The sequence below is a fragment of the Orycteropus afer genome, unplaced genomic scaffold, assembly GCF_000298275.1.
Source record: "Orycteropus afer afer isolate SDZICR_OR568_19922 unplaced genomic scaffold, OryAfe1.0 scaffold00089, whole genome shotgun sequence".
Taxonomy (NCBI): domain Eukaryota; kingdom Metazoa; phylum Chordata; class Mammalia; order Tubulidentata; family Orycteropodidae; genus Orycteropus; species Orycteropus afer.
This window is the reverse complement of record NW_006921676.1, coordinates 4,405,372-4,425,016: the sequence shown is the minus strand read 5'-3', so window position 1 is coordinate 4,425,016 and position 19,645 is coordinate 4,405,372. Positions and strand designations below refer to the sequence as shown.

Here is a 19,645-nt window from a genome sequence, read left to right as displayed (position 1 = left end):
TTCTGACCTCTCCTCCAGTGGACTAATTCTCACTTCTCCTATTTTATTCGTTTACTGTGTTCTTAATTCTAGTTTTGTATTTTTTAGTTATAGAATTGTCGGCTGGGTTCTTTTCTAGATCTGTCTTTTCACTTTTAATAATTTACAGTTTCTCAACCAAGTTTTCAGGTGTAGGGTTTTCCTCCTTGAACACAATAAGTACAGTTACTTTACCATCTGTGTCAGCAATCATAATATCCGGAGTCTCTGAGGCTTTATTTCTATTGAATTAATTCTGTTGATTTTCCTCCATAGTGTCCTCTCTTTGTAGTCTAATTGTCTTTGATAGTGTATTGAACACTCTACTTGAAATAATTTAAGGTCTAAAATTACTCATAGACTATTTTCATTTGCTTCTGCCAGGTGCCTGAGGGCACCAGCATCTGGGATCACCATAATCCACATTTAGGGTTTCATGCTTTTTTTTTATGGCCATGTAGATGACTCAAAGCCTGGCTACAATCCATCAGAAGGCTGGCAGATCCTTGTAAATGTTTTATGACCTCCAAACCAAACTACAGCACAGCTCCTCTGTTACACTCAGGGTTCTTCATCAATAGTAAGGCTTTAACCAGCTCTCAGAGGCTTTCACAACTGAGCTAAACCTGTCTTTCTTGCTTTCTCTTCATACCGCACATTTTAAGTCTTTTTCTGTCATGTTCTAAAGAAGTTACTTTCTCTACTATGGGCTGATGCCACATCTCCATAAAAGACCCTTCTCCTATTTCTACTTCAAATGCTCTTTCCATCGTAAGGCCATCCCTGACTTCCTTCCATAAAGGTGATTCTTCCTCCACTTTTGCACTCTCTGGGCAAGCACCAAGGGCAATCTGCCTTGATTAGACTTATATCTGCACAGACTCCTAGAATATTAGTACTTCCAGGGATCTTGGAGATTACCTAGTCTAGGGATGGAAAGACATTTCAGTTTGCTGCTTAGCAGAAAGAGACATGCTATGATCCCTCAGCAATATCTGCTATGGGTAAGGGAGAGAACATGATAGTATTACATATCATAGAGTTGCCATCCTTGACATTCTAACTTTGTCATTTTGCAAATTAAGAAACCAGCTCTGAGTAGTGAAGTAGCTCTCCCTGAGATCCTTGTAAAATACTTCTGCTGAGAGTAGTTCATGATTGCCCCGATCTTGTGAATTAACAATACACCTACTTATCCTACTTATCTACTACCTGACAGTTTGTTGTACTGTAGTGGGGTTTGCATGGTGCTGTGGGGTGGTGTAGTGGTTAAAGTATTTGGCTGTTACCCAAAAAGTTGGTGGTTTGAACCTGCCAGCTGCTCTACAGAAGATGGGGTGGTCTATTTCTGTAAAGGTTTACAGCCTTGGAAACCCAATGGGGGGTCATTATGAGTCGGAATCAACTCGATGGCAGTGAGTTTGGTTTTGGTTTGGTGATGCTAGAAGCTATTCCATCAATATTTCAAATACCAGCAGGGTCACCCATGGTAGACAGGTTTCAGTGGAGCTTCTAAACCAAGTCAGACTAGGAAAAAAGGCTTGGTAATCTAATTCTGAAAATTAGCCAATGAAAACCTTATGGATCACAACAGAATATTGTTCAATATAATGCTAGAAGATTATACTTAGGTTGGAAGGCAATCAAAATACACAATGCCTGAAACAATGCACTTGAGCATACCAGCAATCATGGAGATGGCACGGAACTGGGCAGTGTTTCATCCTGTTGTACATGTGGTCGCTATGCGCCAGAGGTGACTCTGTTGCAACTAACAACAACTACAGCCCTATTTTTAGGGGTAGACATTGCTTCTCATACTTCCAGGAGCCCGCAGTTTATGTAGCTTTGCCGTGCCCTGCCCTGTCTGCCCTTTGTGCTAGGCACACAGCCAATTTTATCCTTTCTGCTGCCCTTCTTTGATTAGGCACTAATCTCCAACAAGTTCAGCAATTTCATTTTGGACTTAAGTGGAAAAAATAATTATAGGTATTGGGTCTGAATTTAGTTACTGTGTGTATAGTACAGTCCAAAGGGTCAAGGAAGAACACATGTGTGTGGGTATGAGGTGCAGAACAGAACAGAAAGAAACATCACAAATGATCTGATGCACCTCCTGGAGGACCCTGGGATCTGCCACATGTGCCCTAGAGGTTCATTTCTTCAGGGTGCGGTGGCAGCTGTGATTCACCAATGGGCAAACTTTATCAGATCGACTAGGTCATGTTTTCCACACAGCTATCTCATCTCGAGGCTACCCGTCCCTGCAGCCCCCACACAGAGGACAAGAATGTGAATCTCTGGGGCTGGGGAGCACCAAGTTCTTATCTGCAGATTGCTGGGTTCGTCAATCTCGAAAACTTCCTACTCTAGATTTATATTTTTATCTGTAGCTGTGCTGGAAACACCCCTCCTGCCACTTTGGAGATATTTGTTACTTTAAGAGTTTAGGAAAGGAACTAGACATTACTTGACAGGATGGAAATATTAGCAAATGTCTACAATGTTTTTATTCGCAGAGGCCAGGGTGAAGTTTTCCATTTATCTTCATCTCTAAGGGAAAAAAAAAGAGTGCTTTTCCCATTTCTTTTTTACAGTCATTTCTGAAAGCCCATGTTTGGTTATTGTGACACTTTGCATTGACAATGAGAGCCCATTATATTACGGACCATTTGATTCCATGGATTGAGATATAGATAGATCAGAGTGCATTCCAAAAAGCAACAGCTAGCAAAAGAGCTCTCTAAAATAAAAATCTGATGGTTCAGTTTTAATCAGGAGGTCACGGGCATGCTCACCTCAAACTGGCCAAAAGGTTTTGACTCAGAAAATTCTCTAGAAAGCGTCACACCTAAATATGAGCTCCCATTGGCCTCTAAGAGCTTGCTTTCCACCTCAGAAGGGATGGACACCCGCGCATAAAAGAACAGGCTCCAGAAGTCAGGGCCCAGAGGACAGTCAGTGAGTCTATATGGCACACTTGACTCTATCCTGCACAGAAAAGGTGAGTTCTAGAAGCCAGCTTAGGTTATGGGCCAAGGAGACACACCTAGACAAGGAGCAGGAAGCCCTGAACCTCTAGCTCAGGGTTTCTCCACCTCAGACTTACTGACATTCTGGACCAGAAATTCTTTTTGTGAGGAGACGCCCTGTGCATCGTAGGGTGTTTAACAGCACTCCTGTCCTTGACCCCCTAGATACCAATAGCACTATCCCACACCCCACATCCCCAAGTTGTGCCCACCAAAAATGTCTCCAACACTGCCAAATGCCCCTGGCAGGGGAATTACCCCCATTCAAGAACTACAGCTCTAGTAGTGAATTCATCATATTATGAGGGAGCCACGCTAAGTAAGACTATCTGGTGAAATGAGGAAGATAATAAGCCCTTTGAGACTCCCACTGAGCCCCACCAGAGCATAAGCTTCACACTGTGTTACCAGCGCTGGGCAGAGCAGCACTCAGTAACTGTTAGTGTCTGAGGAATCTGGGTAAATGCTCATGCCCTCAGTTCAGAGAGAACCACTGGGGCTGGCTGGGAAAGGCAACCCCAGAAGAGCCCAGCCCCAGAGGAACAGACAGCAGGCACCCATACTCACCGTTTGCCACATGCCATGGTTGATGACGGGCCCGCTGCTGGTGACACGGCCGATCCCATTGTAACGGAGCTGCAGCTCCAACCTGCCTGCCCGCAGAGCGAGGACGATCCAGGTGCTCTCTTGATGTCCTCCAGCAAAGAAAAGGACACCTTCAGGGTCAAAGGTTCTAAAGTCGAACTCAGCCACAAGTCTGACCACAAGGGTGCCGAGAAACAAATTAGAATTATGCACAGGTCAGAATGACTCACAGCTTCTTTCCCTATTGATAGCTTAAAATCTGGCATTGGAAAAAGTAGATAAGCAAGCTCTGGTCACATGGGTGAACAACAGAACACAGACAAACACCAGCCAAGCTCCCACCCTCATAACCCCCGTAATTCTTTCTCCCCACACTGCCAAAAGCAGATTTCCTGCCCAGGAGGTGGTGCTCTAGAAATGATGGGCTGGGTGGGGGCACCTTTTGGTGATAAGTTACTTAGAGCCCTAAGAATTTAAACTTTTGCCGCTGTAGGTTGTACTCATGTGGAGACTGCGAAGGTGGTTCAGGACCATTCTGGGCTCCAACGTATTCAAGACAACACTGACTCCTCAGGCACAGATTCATTTTCCAGTTATCTATGAGGTCCCTGGGTAGTGCAAACGGTTTGCACTCAACTACTAATCTAAAGGTTGGCAATTCCAACCCGCCCAGCAGTACCATGGAAGAAAGGCCTGGCAATTTTCTTTCATAAAAATTATACCCAAGAAAACCCTGTCAGGCAGTTCTACTCTGTCACATGGGGTCACTATGAAGTCAAACACAACTTGATGGCAACAAGTTTGGTGATATTATAAAGCTATCATCCATGTGGCTATTTCATCTGGAAGAATCTTTGTATGCGTGTTATAAATCCACTTCTCACCTTGCAGGCTGCAGTCTTTTGAAATGTAGCCTAATCACAGGGGTCCCACTGAACATCCGTCCAAGATATAAAGACTTCACACTTTTGGCCACATTAAAAGGTACACATGGCAAAATGTCCTGTCACAAAACAGGAGTTATAATCATCAGGCATGGAGGAAACAGCCCTTTATTTTAGTTTTTTTCCTTTAACCAGAAGGCCTCATGATAATCACAGTGCCTATATGAGACTGCATGTCTTTCTCTCTTTCCACAGTTCGTACTAAGAACTTAATCACCTCCCACCTTCCAGGGTATCAGAAGCCTGGGTGACGCCAAGTACACAACATAAATTTTCTGGAAATCAGTGCCCCAGGCTTAGTTACTGAAATCCCATAAAGATTGTTATAACCAGACTTCCACGTGTCAAGGGGCTCCCAGGTGGAGAGATCAGTTTCATATATATTTCTAGAAGGATTTGGTTTCACTTATACATAATTTGCATACCCCAAGGAGACCTGGTCAGGTTCTCTCTGGAGTTCCATCACCCTCCTTCCCTACTAATTTCCTTTTTGTTTTCATTTTTTTTTTTTTTGTCTAATTATGAAATAGGAGCTCTGGTGGCATAGTGCCTAAGGCTAACCAGAAGGCTGGCGGTTCAAACCCACCAGCCACTCCTCGGAAGGAAGGTTGGGCAATCCTACTTCCGTAGTGATACTGCCTCAGAAACCCAAGGAGGGGTCGCTATGAGTCGGGGCCGACTTGACGGCACATAACAACAACAATTATGAAATATTTTAAACATACAGAGAAATGCAGAGAATAGTTTTTTAAAAAAACAATGATACTATAAACTATTACAAAATAAATACAATATGGATGCCTTGAAGACTGTTGTTTCTAGAATGTTCTCCACTCTAGTTCTAGTCAGCTAGCTGTGAACACCTGATAAGTGTCTCCATTCTGCCAATAGAGAAAACAAGGAACCTTAGAAGGTTAGAGTTGACCTCCTTAGAAAGCACCTGAGAAAGTCAGATTAGGGGCTTGGACCAGAGGGGGAGAGCTGATCTGCCTGATGACACATGGTTAGTTAGTGGCAGAACTGGGAGCTAGAAACTGGCTAACCTTACTGCTCCTCAAATAGTACTCAAAACTCACTGCCATCAAGTCGGAGCCGACTCATAGTGACCCCTTCCTTGAGTTTACAAGGCTGTATCTCTACAGAGTGGCTGGTGGATTTGAACCTCCAGCCTTCTGGTTAGTAGTCAAATGCCTTGGCACTACACCACCAGAGCTCCTCAAACAGTACTAGTTTCCCACATTTCCCTAAGACAAGGATGGTGTGAAGGGCCACAGTGCAGAAAACACTGTGCGTATGACTCATGCAGCCTCATGAGGTCACCAGTGAGGGCATAGTCTTTCCACTTTACATAAGGTAAATATTGACAAAGGATAGATGTGTGAAGAACAAGTGAAACTTCACTGTACTCAAGAAAACCCCACTTCCTCAGGCACAGATTCCAGAGACCACTGGCAGCCATTTTCCAATATCTGCAGTATTATAAAACCATCCACGGATTGCTATTTCACCTGGAAGAACTTTTTTTTTTTTTAATATTCACTATAATCAATTTCTCAGGCAGATTTCTTTAGCCTATACCAGGTCCTCAAGTAAACAGCAAAATTAAGTAATACTGCTAGCTAATAATGTTCTCTGATGGAAGTACTCATCATCAGGACCTGATTACATACATGTGTTACAAAATGATGGTCTAGCTAGTTCCCGGGTAAGTGTGACAGATTTGGTAGAAAATGTGCATTATTAGGTTTCTGTGTCACACTTTGTGTCCACAAACGTGCTGGTCAGTTGTTGAGTGGGTAGTTGCTATAGAGATTTTAGAAATACAGCCAAACATTTTTATAGAACAGAAACATTTCTTATCCCAAATCTCTCCATGTGGCCCCTAAAGCCTTTTAGGAAAAGCTAAAGGAGCTCTGGTGGCGTAGTGCCCAAGGCATTTGGCTGCTAACCAGAAGGCTGAAGGTTCAAACTCACCAGCCACTCCTCCGGAGGAAAGATGGGGCAATCTACTTCTGTAGTGATACTGCCTCGGAAACCCAAGGAGGGGTCACTATGAGTCAGGTCCAACTCGACAGCAGTTGAGTTTGGTTTGGTTTTTGGTAAGTATTCACAAAAGCATTTCTCTCAACAAACCTACTCTGTCAGTTGTCAAAGAGTCACAAACAAAACACTGTGATTGTGACCCAAGTGGCTGTGAAATTTCACTGCAACTCAGTCTAAGTCTGACTCAATTGTTTTAAAAATGTGAGTCCCCACCCCACCCACCCTGGCCATGCTGGCTTTGTGTATCCTGAGTTTTGGAGGCAGAGCCTGAACCAAGGATTTCATTCCACAGGGCTGAAGGGAAAACGCTACCTCACACGTGTTCATGTCCTGCGATAGTTTGCGGCCCCCTTTTCCGTCACAGTGACAGGTGTAGCTCCCTGGGGAGTTGACACAGACCTGTTCACAGAGGTTTTCGTCACATTCATTCACATCTGCAGGCCACAAAAGGGGAAGCAGCGAAATGTAAATGTGCTGGCATCGTAGCAAAAGAAATGTCTCTAAATCACATTCTTTGTATAATCACATCTCTTTGTTCCTGATAACACGCATAATAGTGTAAATAATTCTAAAGCACGTAACTTAGGAAGCAAACATCCCTCTAATCCTGTTTCTCTTCTTCCAGATAACTCTGTTACAGCTTCCATCCATATTCTTCCAGATCTGCAGTCAGGCTCAATGACCAGGGCTGACTTCTCTTAGATGGATCCCATTGCTATCGAGTCGATTCTGACTCAAAGCTACCCCCACTGGATTTCCAAGTTTGTAAATCTTGACAGAAGGAGACTGCCTCATCTTCCTCCCACAGAGCAGCTGGTGGCTTTGAACTGCTGAGTTTCAGATTAGCAGCCAAATGCCTTACCCACTACACAACCAGAGCTCTTTCTTACACGGATAAAACCCAACACCAAACTCACTGCCATCGACTCGATCCTGACTCATGGCGACCCCCATTGGGTTTCTGAGGCTGTAAATCTTTACGGAAGTAGATCACCCCATCTTCCTCCAGCAGAGTGACCCGTGGGTTTGAACCACTGACCTTCTGGTTAGCAGCCAGATACCTTACCCAATATGCTACCAGAACTCCTTTCTTACATGGACAGTCTTCTCTTTTTCCTCAGCTATCCTTTTCCTTGAAGGAAATAAAGTACTGGAATAATCTAAGGACAATTTTTCAAATACACTAAATCTACTCACACTATTAGGTTAGTAAAAAAATCACATTTATAAAATATTTGGACTGAAAGACACTGATACAAATTCAAAAGCAGTCCTAAGAGTCCCAAGGGGTGGCCGGTGGTCAGGGACCTTCTTGTGGGGAGAGAGAGGGAAGGGGATTCAGCAGCACTGATCAGGAGGTGCCCTGTTCCTGTTGGTGAGGCAAGACCACCTCACACTCTCACTCTTGCTATTCAGGCCTCCTCCTTGATGATCTACATCATGAAGAAGGGCCTGTTCCCAAGCCAAGGTCCATACCTTCAGGAGTGGGGCATGGTCCCTCCATGGCTACCAAAAAGGAAAAATGTTCTTATGGATTGAATTGTGTCCTCCAAAATATGTGTTGGAATCCCAACCCCTACAGGTAAGACAGAATCCCGTTTGAGAATAGGGTTTTTGTTATGTCAATGAGGCCATTATCAGTGTAGCCTATTTCTTAAATATACTCACTTCCCAGTAATAAAAAGAGTAGAGAAGACACAGAAGGGAGTTCATACAGGGAAAGGCAGACTCTGTCTGAAGATTATGGAGGCAGATGAATCTACAAGCCCAGGAACTCCAAGGACTGTTCATTCCTAGGGCCACAGCCTGAATTCAGACTTACAGCCTCCTAAACTGTAAGAAAATAAATTTCTGTTCTTTAAAGCCACCCACTATGATATTTCTGTTATAGCACTATTATGCAACTAAGACAATTGTAAAAAAGAATCTTGCTTCTCTATAATTCCTCTAGATAATGACTGGAACTGAACAGTGAGATATAAAATTTCATTAGACCTGTCTCCTAATAAAACAGGGTGAAAAGGGGCTTGGGGAGAGGCCTGATTTGCCTCTCTGGCGTTTTGCACAGTGGTGTATTCTTATACAATCTTTTCTTTGTGTGCACAGCAGGTGAGGGAAGGGTGCTGAATTGTAGTGAGAGGTATGTGTGCCAGTGTGTGGGCAGTGGTAAGAGAAGCCATGACTGGGGCAGTCTGTGGGGAGTTCTGAGGCCGGGAGCCCTTTGCAGGGGGTATATATAGAAAGAAGCTTTTTTCATGAGTTTTTTTTTTTTTTTTTTTTTGCCAACTTGTCCATACCCTTTAGCACAGTGGCTAAGGCACTTGACTGCTAACCAGAAGGCTGGTGGTTCAAACCTACCAGCCACTCCTCAGGAGGAAGATGGGGCAATCTACTTCCATAGTGATACTGCCTCGGAAATCCAAGGAGGGGTCACTATGAATCGAGTCCAACTCAACAGCACATAACAACAACAACAACAAGCTGTTTCCTAGAATATTTAGCCAGTAGTTCCTAATAATTCAGTACACACTTATAAAGCATGAACATCAAGTGTTGCAGGGGTGCTGGAGTATTCTGGGAAGAGGAGGACAAAGGGAGTAGGCATCACGGGGCATGGAGGCAGTACCTTGGCAGACCTTCTTCTCGCTGTCATACTTGTAGCCCTTGTCACAAAGGCAGGAGTATGACCCCATCAGGTTCATGCAGCGAGCCTCCCCACAGGCATCCGTGTCTGAGCATTCATCTATGTCTGTAAGCAAAACGAAGACCCACAATTGTACTTCAGATCTGGATGGAAAAAGCTGTAGCCAGGCAAGGCTCCCAGTTACCTTTGAAGTAACCGGAGAGCTGCTCTTGCCCATGGCCCGCAGGGATTAAAAACAAGGACACACAAGATAACCTTTAGATTCTGTGGAATCAATCACTCCCCTGTGTCTGGCAGTGGTCAGCATGACGGCCCTGGGTTCCACTAGCTCCCAAACACTCTCCCTTCTTCCCCTCCTCCCTCCCTTGCCCCTTCTTTCTCCTCTACCACAAACAGTAGGTTCCACCTTTGCCTGTAGCTTTTGGCAAAGGGGCCCAGTTGAGGGATAGGGAGGGGCCAGAACAAGACAAGGGTAATTTCTGATCTTCCCTGGTCACTATTAGACCAACAAATAAAGTGGCACAGACATTACCCTGACAGGCTAGGAACAAGTACACACTGTGATTATTGTTTAATTCAAATGATTGTAGTAGAGCAAAATAAAAAAGTAAACCCTCCCTCAACTTACTTAACCCAAATTACCACCCATCAGGGTTAACCACTTATTTACTGGCTTCAAACACATTTTTTATTACTTAATTTAATTTTTGGTGAAAAGATACACATCAAAACATACTCCCTTTTAACAATTTCTACACACATAGTTCAGTGACACTGGTTATATCTTTCACATTGTCTCAGCCTTCTTGTTATGTCTGCTCTAGTTGTTTACCCACATAATTTAGATTCATTGTCCCCTAACCTTCTTTGCTTTACAGTTACTGTTGTTCCTTTGATCTTATGTAGATATTTAAAAAAAAAAAAAAAGAAGAAAAGAAAGAAAGAAAGAAAGAAAAAGCATAATACTTAAGAATGACATCCATTACTTTTTGAGCTAAACTGTTTTTTTTGTTTTGTTTAAAGATGACTTCAGGGCATAGTTTCACTTCAGAATCTGAAGAGTATCCCAAGGCAATAGTCTCAGGGATTCCTAGCATAGTGCCTAAGGCACTTGACTGCTAACCAGAAGGCTGGAGGTTCAAACCCACCAGCCACTCCTCGGAAGGAAGGTTGTGCAATCTACTTCCGTAGTGATACTGCCTCGGAAACCCAAGGAGGGGTTGGTATGAGTCGGGTCTGACTCGATGGCACGTAACAATGAGTCCAGTAAGTCTGGATTCTCTGGAAATTTGAAGTTCTGCTCTACTGATCAAACAACCTATTTTTCATATACTTCTAATATTATACCGAATTCTAAGACTTGAATATTATAATTTGAAAGACATCAGTGTGGCAGTATTCTCTCTACCATGTTGAACACAACTAATGTGCCAGGCACTCTTTCTTTCATTTATGGAGGTTTATTGAGGGTCAGGCCCTGGGGTCAGTTTCTATCATTCTAATCTGCTCAGGTGTATATTCATTAAACACTAAAGTATTAATAAATCATCAATGTTCTGCACTGAGGTTTCCATTTCCTTTTGCTATTTTGGCAAACAACAAACCCTGTAATTAGAAAAGAAAAGAAAACTTCCTACAAGAAGGAATATCCAGAAAGCATAATCATTACTTAAATATCATACAATTCCTCGGATGGCAGAAAAACTCTATCTCCAAACTTTCTAACCATTTATAGTTTTGTTGTAAGGGCACCTTATCCAAGAACACAGGCTTTCAAACGTGAAAGCTAAGATGTCACTCATTAATCGCAGGAATGAACTAACACAAAGACATTTTGTTCCCCAAGAGTAAATGTATAAGCCATTGCTGAGTTTTACTTTACCAAGATTGATCTGTGGTGATTTCTTCAAAACAAAAAATATAATTCTTGATTCTTCTGAAACTGTATTTCAATTCAAGTTCCCATACTGGGCAAACCCTTGATGCCCTTAAGGAGTGGTTATAATTAGCCTTGTCCACCTTGTGGCACAAAGGGTTAAACACTCAGGTGCTAACTGAAAGGTTGGTGGTTCAAGTGCATGCAAGGGCATCTTGGAAAAAAGTCCTGATTTATTTTTGAAAAATCAGCTATTGATAACTCTACGGAGCACAGTTCTACTCTGGTGTGGCTATGACCTGGAATTGCCTTACACCAACTGATGTGTGTGTGTGCATCCATCATTCCAAAGATTTCAGCTTAAACAGTGGGGTTTAGATAAGGACCAGGTCTCTAGCTGGGTCTGTGATCAGACATACAGGAGCCGCACCTTGGTGGAGCCACCATGCAGAGCCCCTGGAGGCCCAGAGAGAATTCACCCTCTTCACCTCCCTCAGCAGGGCCACTGCCTCTGCCAGGAATGGCACTTGCATTGCATCAGCACAATCCTCAGATGCACTGAGTCGCAGGCCCTTCTAAGTTGGCCAATGATAGCGCCAGCAGGTGAAGCTGACTGGAAGCCAAGATCTGATTTTAATCATGTAAACAACTGCTTCACTGCCAAGCCCAGACAGGCAATTGGGAGTGAAACTGGTCTGGACCCTCTAGCAGTTCCTTGACCCTACCCTAACCCCCAGATGACTCCAAGAGAACTTTCAAAACTGCCCTGCCCTCCCTATCAGAGTGGCCATCATTACACAAAGGATTCCCAATTCACAGTAAAAGTGGCCTTTACAGTAGCTCAAATCTCCCTCAGCTGCAGAACAGCCCCATTCTGATCTCCCTTGATAAGATCCTGCTACACAACAATGACAGGAAAAGTTCTAGGGACAATCCTGAAACCTTTACCAGTCTTTACTGGCTCAATGGGGACAGACAACCTAGCTCATTGGCATTCCTGAGTCAGTGGCCAAGAAGAGCTCCAAAAGGGACTCCTCTCAACAGGCAGAGCATCAGCTGCTGGGCTTCCGAGAGCAGAACTGGTTGCAACTGGCCCCCACCAAGCCACTCCTTAGACCTTGGTACCTTAGACCTAACAGTCATGGAGTTGACTCTGACTCAAAGCAACTTCGTGTGTGTTGGAATACAGCTGTACTCTATAGGGTTTTCAATGGTTGTTTTTTCAGAAGTAGATTGCCAGGCCTTTCTTCTGGGGCACATGTGGATGGACTCAAACCTCCAACCTTTTGGTTAGCATTAACTATTTGCACCACCCAAGGGCTCTGCCTTAGACTGCGGATTCTTGAACATGAGCATGCATCACAGTACCCTGGAAGGCTTGTTAAAGCACAGATTGCAGGGTTTCTAATTCAGGGGATCTGGAAAGGGGGCTGAAAAATCTACACTTTTCACAAGTTCCTAATGCTGCCAAACTGGACACACTTTGAGAACCACTGCCTTTCAGTTAAAAAAAAAAAAAAAAAAAAAAAAACACCTCAAACCAACTGTCACTGAATCAATTGAATCAATGAATTCAATTGAATCAATCAAATCAACTGAATCATGTTGTTGTTTTTGTTATGTGCCATAGAGTCAGACCCGACCCATAGCGACCCCTCCTTGGGGGGTTTCCAAGGCAGTATCTCTACAGAAGTAGATTGCCCCATCTTCCTTCTGAGGAGTGGCTGGTGGGTTTGAACCGCCAGCCTTCTGGTTAGCTGTCAAATGCCTTAGGCACTATGCTACCAGAGCTCCCTTGAGACTCACAGAGATCCTAAAAGACAGAGGAGAACTCCCCATGGGGTTTCTAAAGCTGTAGATTTTTACAAAAGCAGACTGCCTCATCTTTCTTCTGCACAGTGCCTGATAAGTTTAAACTGCTGACATTTTGGTTAACGGCCGAATGCTTTAACCACTATGCTACCAGAGCTCCTTACCATTGACTTCTGGCAGCTCTAAGGTAGGTCTCAAAATTATGGAAAATTCTCTGCTGGCAGGGGCTTGAGCCAGATTTATGCCTATCCTTGCTGCATCCTGAGGGGACCAAGGGCTGGGTCATTCCTTCCACAAGTGAAACAATGGGGTGGAACCTGAAATCACCAGTGTCCCCACCCTGATTTATCAAAGGCTCCTGTTTCCCCTCTGAGTCATCACTGCTTTCTTCTACTGTAGCAGTATCACTGCAGGAGGCCTGGGTACCCCACTGGCTTCTGTAATGACTGCAGGCTTGGAGGTGGGGCAGGAGGCCTGGAACTCTGCCACTGGGCCTCTCCCCACCCCTTCCTCTGCCCTCATCTCAACTTCCAAGATCCTAGCCAACTCCATTCTCCCAGACTTAAATCTCACTCTCCTACCACTCAGTCCACTGTAGAAGCTGACAAATTGTTAACTAGTGACCTCAGACAACTACAGTAACAACAGTGACCCAGGAAACCTGGACACGAGTAGGTGGAGGAAATATTTTTCAAGCTCCTCTCAGAAGGAATGTATAACTGAGTAGTGCTGGCACTGGGCATGGAAAACCCGGTCAGTCAGTGGCACTATACATGCCCTGCTGCAAAAGCACTCCCACTGACCCTCCCCACTGACCCTCAAAGAAGGTCCCAACTCCAACTGCATGGCCCTCACCCTGTGCTACTCCTTCAGCAGCTACAGGCAATAGGTCTGCTCCCCTGGAAAGCCAGGCTAGTCAAGCTGGCCAGCTCCCGCTTCTCAGCCACACAGCCTGGGCCTCTAGTCACAAATGTGGCCAGCCCAGTCCCTTCCTGTTCTGGCAGCCAAGAAAACCATCAGACAATGTACAGGTCCCCAGCCTCCCTGACTAAAGCTGAGGTTAGTAAGCTGGAGCTGTCACATTGCCACCTTTTCTTATGCTGCTCAGAGATGGGAGGCATGTTAGAAAATTGTGTTTCTTCCTGATCACAATGTCAAGGACTCCTGATCCTCATTTATCCCAAACTCACATACTGAAGATCTGGGGTTCCAAGGTGCAAAAGAAATGTTTGTGGTTGTTAATGTCTGTGGCTGTCAAGTTGGCCCCTGACTCACGGAGGTGCCATGCACAATAGGATCAGATCATTGTGATCCGTGGGTTTTCGCTGGTTGATTTGTTTGGAAATAGCCAGATCTTTCTTCCTAGTCCATCTTAGTCTGGAAACTCTGCTGACACCTGTTAAATGTCATAGCAACATGCAAGTCTCCACTGACAGACAGGTGGGGGCTATGCCTGTGCCCTGGCTGGGAATCGAAGCCTGGTTTCCTGCACGGAAGGTGAGAATTCTACTACTGAACCACTATTGCCCCCGGAAAATAGCTGTGGCCAAAAAAAAAGAGTGTGCATGGGGGCTGGTATTTCCAGACATGCCCAGAACCCACTGAGCATACCTCTCCTACATTGGCTGTCATGCTAATCAGAGCACCTTGAAGCAGTGGCCTTGGAACAGGCAAATGTTTTGGCTCTGTTGTTAGCATAGCACTAAACGTGCATCCACAAAGGCATACTGGTGTGTGTGTGTGTGTGTGTGTGTATGTGTGTGGTGGGGAGGGATATCAACAAGATTCTGGATTGAAATTAAAAAGGTAACAGACATAAGGTGATAATAATGTAACCTTCCCCCTATCCTGGGCTGCTGTCAGACCACCTGAGTCAGCTCCAAAAGGTTGGTGGGAACAATTAGAAAACACTATTAGTGATTAAAGGGTCATAAGAAAGCCTTCTGAGGAAGGATTAAAGCAGCAGTTCTCAAGTCTGGTTGCACAGTGAACTCCCTGTTTTTTTTTTTTTTTTAATAAATATTAGTGCTTGGCCCTCACCCCCAGACACTCTGATTTTCTTAGTCTGGGGTGGGGCCTTGGCTTCAGTAATTTTTGAAAACTCCCCAGGTGACTGCAATGTACAGCCAAAAGTGGCAAACCACTGAGCCAATGAAACTGGATTTATTAATCTGCAGAGAATTATTAAATAAGGGATGTCTTAATTATTGTCTTCAAGTCATAGTAAGACTTTGAGTACTAACTCTATGCTGGATGCCATGTTAAATGGTTTATAGATATCATCTCATGAAATCTATCTGTCATGAATTGAATTGTACCCCACCCCACCCCAAATATATACATCAACTTGGCTGGGCCAGGAGTTTCAGTGGTTTGGCAGTTACGCAATGATATAATCTGGCAGTTATGTAATGATGTAATCATTCCCCATGATGTCATCTGATATGATCAGCCAATCAGTTGTAAGAGGATTAGGGTGGGATACAACACCCTTACTCAGGTCACAGACCTGACTTGATGTAAGGGGTATTCTCCTGGGATGTGGCCTGCATCACCTTTTGTCTTACAAGAGATAAAAGGAGAGGGAAGCAAGCAGAGAAGGGAACCTAACTATCACCAAGAAAGAAGAGCCAGGAGTGGAGTGCATCCTTTGGACCCTGTGCAGGGGTGCTGAGAACCTCCTAGACCCAGAGGAGACTGATGCCAAGCCATGTGGAGACCTGCAAGGAACACTAGGCCCACAGATGTTGAAAGGAGACAAGGACCTGCCACTAGAGCTGTCAACATGAATTTGGACTTCTAGCCTTTTAAATTATGAGAGAATAAATTTGTTAAAGCCATCTACTTGTGGTATTTCTGTTATAGCAGCACTATTAACTAAGACACCATTCAATAATGTCAGTATTGCCAACTTGCTTTTGAAAGGTAAGAATATTAAACCACAGGGATGTAAAGTCACTTGCTCAAACTCACACAGCCATAATAGAGCTAGAACCTAAATCTGGGGTCTAACTCAGCACCCATGTGTGACCTCACAGCTGTTATGAGAGGGAAGAGCTGTTCTTCAGGTCCGTGGAGGGCTGATGAGAAAAAGTAATGGGTTTCATTTATGCATTAAGATTGGAATAGTTTCCTTTGGACAAAGGAAAAATTTTGAACCCTCAGGGATATGAACACTGAAATGGACAAAAATGGAACTTGTTTTTTCTGAAATGAGGGAATATCATCCACAAGAGGTTGACAACTCAGTCCTGTCTGATTGAGATTCACCTCCTAGATGCCAGGGACATTCATCAGGATCCCTCTGGTTCTGTGACTCTCTGAGTTGCTGTTTCTTCCTAAGCTACCTGTCTGTCCAATCTCACTGTGCAGGCAGCTGCATTCCACTGGGTGAGCCAGCCTGCAGCAATAAGATACATGACCCAGATTTCTGGAGGGACATCTGCAAAAGGATGTCCTTGGGTACTTCTGGATCAGAAGGGGAGGGAGGGAGAAGGAAAGACGCTGTCCCTTGCAAACATGGTGTGGTGCTTTGAGCAGGCACTCCTGGGAAGGGCAGAGAGGATGCTTACACTGGCAGTGACTTTCTGGGGCATTCTCAAGACCTCCCCTGCTCTGGCTCTAGGCCATGAGGAGCTCCAGATTCCTTGATGTGGGAACAAGAAAGTGCAAAAGGCTGAACTGCCTTCTGCTTTGGTGAACAGATATTTCAGTATCTGAAACTGGCTGGAGAGGGAGACCAGCAATAGGGAAGGGGCTTTGGGGAAGAGAAACTGGTGTGGACAAGGTGATATATGGGTGGCTGGTAGGGTTCGGGCAGCAGCAGCCTGGTACCAGAGCCCTGACCTCCATGCTCTCTGCCTCATGAAATGTGACCCCTCATGAAATGTCCCAGGCTTGCTGAGTTGCACAAACACAGCTCCAGGCTGTCGGTAAGCTCAGTGAGACTGGAAAGAGACATAACTGGGCCCTACTACCTTCATGCTCCCATTGTGACCTCCACTCTCTTGAAACATCCCAGCTATGGCTTTTATCCTGGGTTTGAAGCAATGCACATAAAGGGCTCCAGGCTCATCTGCAAGTGGAAGAAAGCTTAGCAGTCAGGCTCCCCAGCCTGCTCCCTCTCCTGAGTCCAGAAGTGTGGCCTGATGGGCTGTCCTAGCCTCAGCCAGCTCTAGCCTACAATCCCCGGGTGAATCATTTTGGTGTCATGGTGCTGGAGAGGAGCTCCCTGTGACTACCAGCATGCCTGGGCATGTGTTCACTCTGGCAGGATGCCTCTCCCTTGCTCCTGCCCACCAGAACCAAAGGAACCCAGCTGCCAGCAGCAACCTCTTACAGAGGGAGCAAATATGACCTCCCATGTTGGCATGAAGAGCAGTGCAATTGGAAAAATTTTTTTTTAAGGGAGGGTGGAAGGGGAGGGAGGTGAAGGAGAAAGAGAGCTTCAGGGAAGCCCAGGTTCCACATCTGGGTGGGTCCTAAATCCAAGGGCCTTACCTTCACAGGTCCTACTGTCAGAGGAGAGTGTGTAGCCACTGTAACAGGCACAGTGGAAGCTGCCCAACTTGTTGTAGCAAATTTGATTACAGCCCCCGTTCTGTTGGCTGCATTCATTGACATCTGGGTGCAATGATAAAGAAGAAAAAACCAAAATGTTCACATCATAACTTACTCAGGTGGCATGAAATAGCATCTAAAAAAAAAAAAAAAGTCAAACTTACTGCCATTGAGTCAGATCCAACTCATAGCAAACCGTCTCTGAGTTTCTGAGGCAGTATCCCTACAGAAGTAGATTGCCCAACCTTCTTTCCAAGGACTGGCTGGTGGGTTTGAATCGCCAACCTTCTAGTTAGCAGTCAAATGCCTTAGGCACTATGCCACCAGAGCTCCAGAAATAGCATCTACAGACATTTATCTCCATTACATCCACTCCTTCAAATCTTTGGGCATCACTCATTTTTGTGTGAAAAGGGAGCCGCCCTGAAGATTTCTTCAGGAGACAAGTGAAGGGGCTTTATCACCAGAGTTGAAATTGCAAGGCAGCACAGTGTGGAGGAGATAAGAGCAAAAGGCACAAGAAGATCCCTTGGACACCCGTCCTAGCTGCAACTGAGGCCATGAGGATGAGTTGTGGGTGGGGAACAGTCTCAGCTCTGCAGGAACTCAGTGAGCAGAAGGAGGAGAGTGGAATCTGTGAGTGACCTACCAGCTCAAGGACTGACTCTGCCAAGCCACCAAGAGAAGACAGACCCATGCACCCTGAGCTGACCCTCTACAGGTCATGGTGTGGTGTGGGCTCAGCGTGCCTTCCCAGAAGGAAGTGCCCAGGGAGGCAGAACCAATTCCTTGAGAGAGGAGCACTCCTGAGGGTAACAACAGCCTCTCCTTTGGGGCAGGGCCAACCACATGAATGGTGAGGGGGTCTGGTTTGTTGGCCAATCTCCACCAAAATCAAGGGACCACACCTCAGGGTTTTAACCAGCCCGTGGGGGTATTCTTCTCACATGTTTATTTATTGGTGGAGTTGCAGATTCCAAGGATGTCAGAGATGAAATTATTCCCCTCCCCTTTTTAATCAGTGGAAGCTGAAGCCAACAGTGATAACAGACTTGCCTAGAATCAGGCTGCTTGATAGAGCCATGGTTGCCAAGCTCCACTGTTACATTTGTACCCCTTCATGCTATGGCTACCAACCAACCAACCAACCAACCAAACATTCTGACCAACCATTTGATTCTGACTCACTGTGACCCCATATGCTTCAGAATAGAATTGCTCTGTAACATTTCCAAGGCTATGATTTTTCAGAAGCAGACTGCTGGTTTTTCTTCCAAGGCACTTCTGGATGGGTTTGCACTACTAATCTTTTGGTTAGTATCTGAGTGCTTAATGGTTTTCGCCACCCAGGGACCTAGTTTCCTTTTATTCCAACCTTGTTTTTAGATAGGAACCATCCAGTTCTAAATTCTTTCAAGAAGCTGGCTCTGCTCCAAGCAAACCCTTCATGGCTGCAGCAATTCCCAATCACTTCAATGGAAGAGTCCCCTACCCCAGGAGGGCTAAACCAGGCATTTCTCAGCATTGGATAAATGTAAATGATCTTGGGAGAATTTGGGGCTAACAAGGTTAGGGAGGCTTGAGTAGGGCTGCAGACATACTCCTGGATGAGCAGAGCCAGCCAGTGAGGGCTCTGATCCTAGGTCAGCCTTGGGACCCAACTCCCACACCTCTGCCCTCGTCTCAGCCAGAACATGTACAGTATAGCAGCTCTCTACCCAGGTGGAGTGGCAGGGGGTCAAGGCAGAGAGAGGGCCAGAAGAGGTAGGAGAGAGACCAGTCCAGCTCACGTCCCTTGGTGGGAGCATCTCTATTGCTCCTGGGTCCACTCAAGTAGTCCTGAAGGGAGTGGTTCAACTAGGTATGATGGCCCTAGTCACACATACATTCTCCATTTCACATCACAATGGAAAAACAGATGCTGGAACAGCACATCTGCCCACAAGGAAGAAGGTGGTCTTACCTTTATCACAGAGCCGGCCCCCCCAGCCGGCTTTACACAGGCAGTAGAAGTTGCCCATTAGGTCTTGGCAGACTTGTGTTCCCTCCTTATCACAGGGGTTCGGAGTACATTGGTCAGGCAGATCTGAGATAAATAAACAAGACACAAAGAAGGATCAAATCATCTGAA

General features: G+C 45.2%; 1 protein-coding gene across 1 annotated transcript in view; it reads right to left on the bottom strand.

The window, feature by feature from the left end:
• The window catches only part of GAS6 (growth arrest specific 6), a gene marked incomplete at its 5' end in the record, with an annotated part of 86,650 nt that overhangs the window by 19,939 nt on the left and 47,066 nt on the right, over positions 1-19,645 (bottom strand). The window contains 6 exons of the mRNA XM_007942402.2: positions 3,618-3,807; positions 4,520-4,638; positions 6,935-7,056; positions 9,249-9,371; positions 17,455-17,577; positions 19,478-19,600. Of these exons, the coding sequence (XP_007940593.2) occupies positions 3,618-3,807; positions 4,520-4,638; positions 6,935-7,056; positions 9,249-9,371; positions 17,455-17,577; positions 19,478-19,600 (800 nt within the window). The remainder of the gene's footprint in view (positions 1-3,617; positions 3,808-4,519; positions 4,639-6,934; positions 7,057-9,248; positions 9,372-17,454; positions 17,578-19,477; positions 19,601-19,645) is intronic.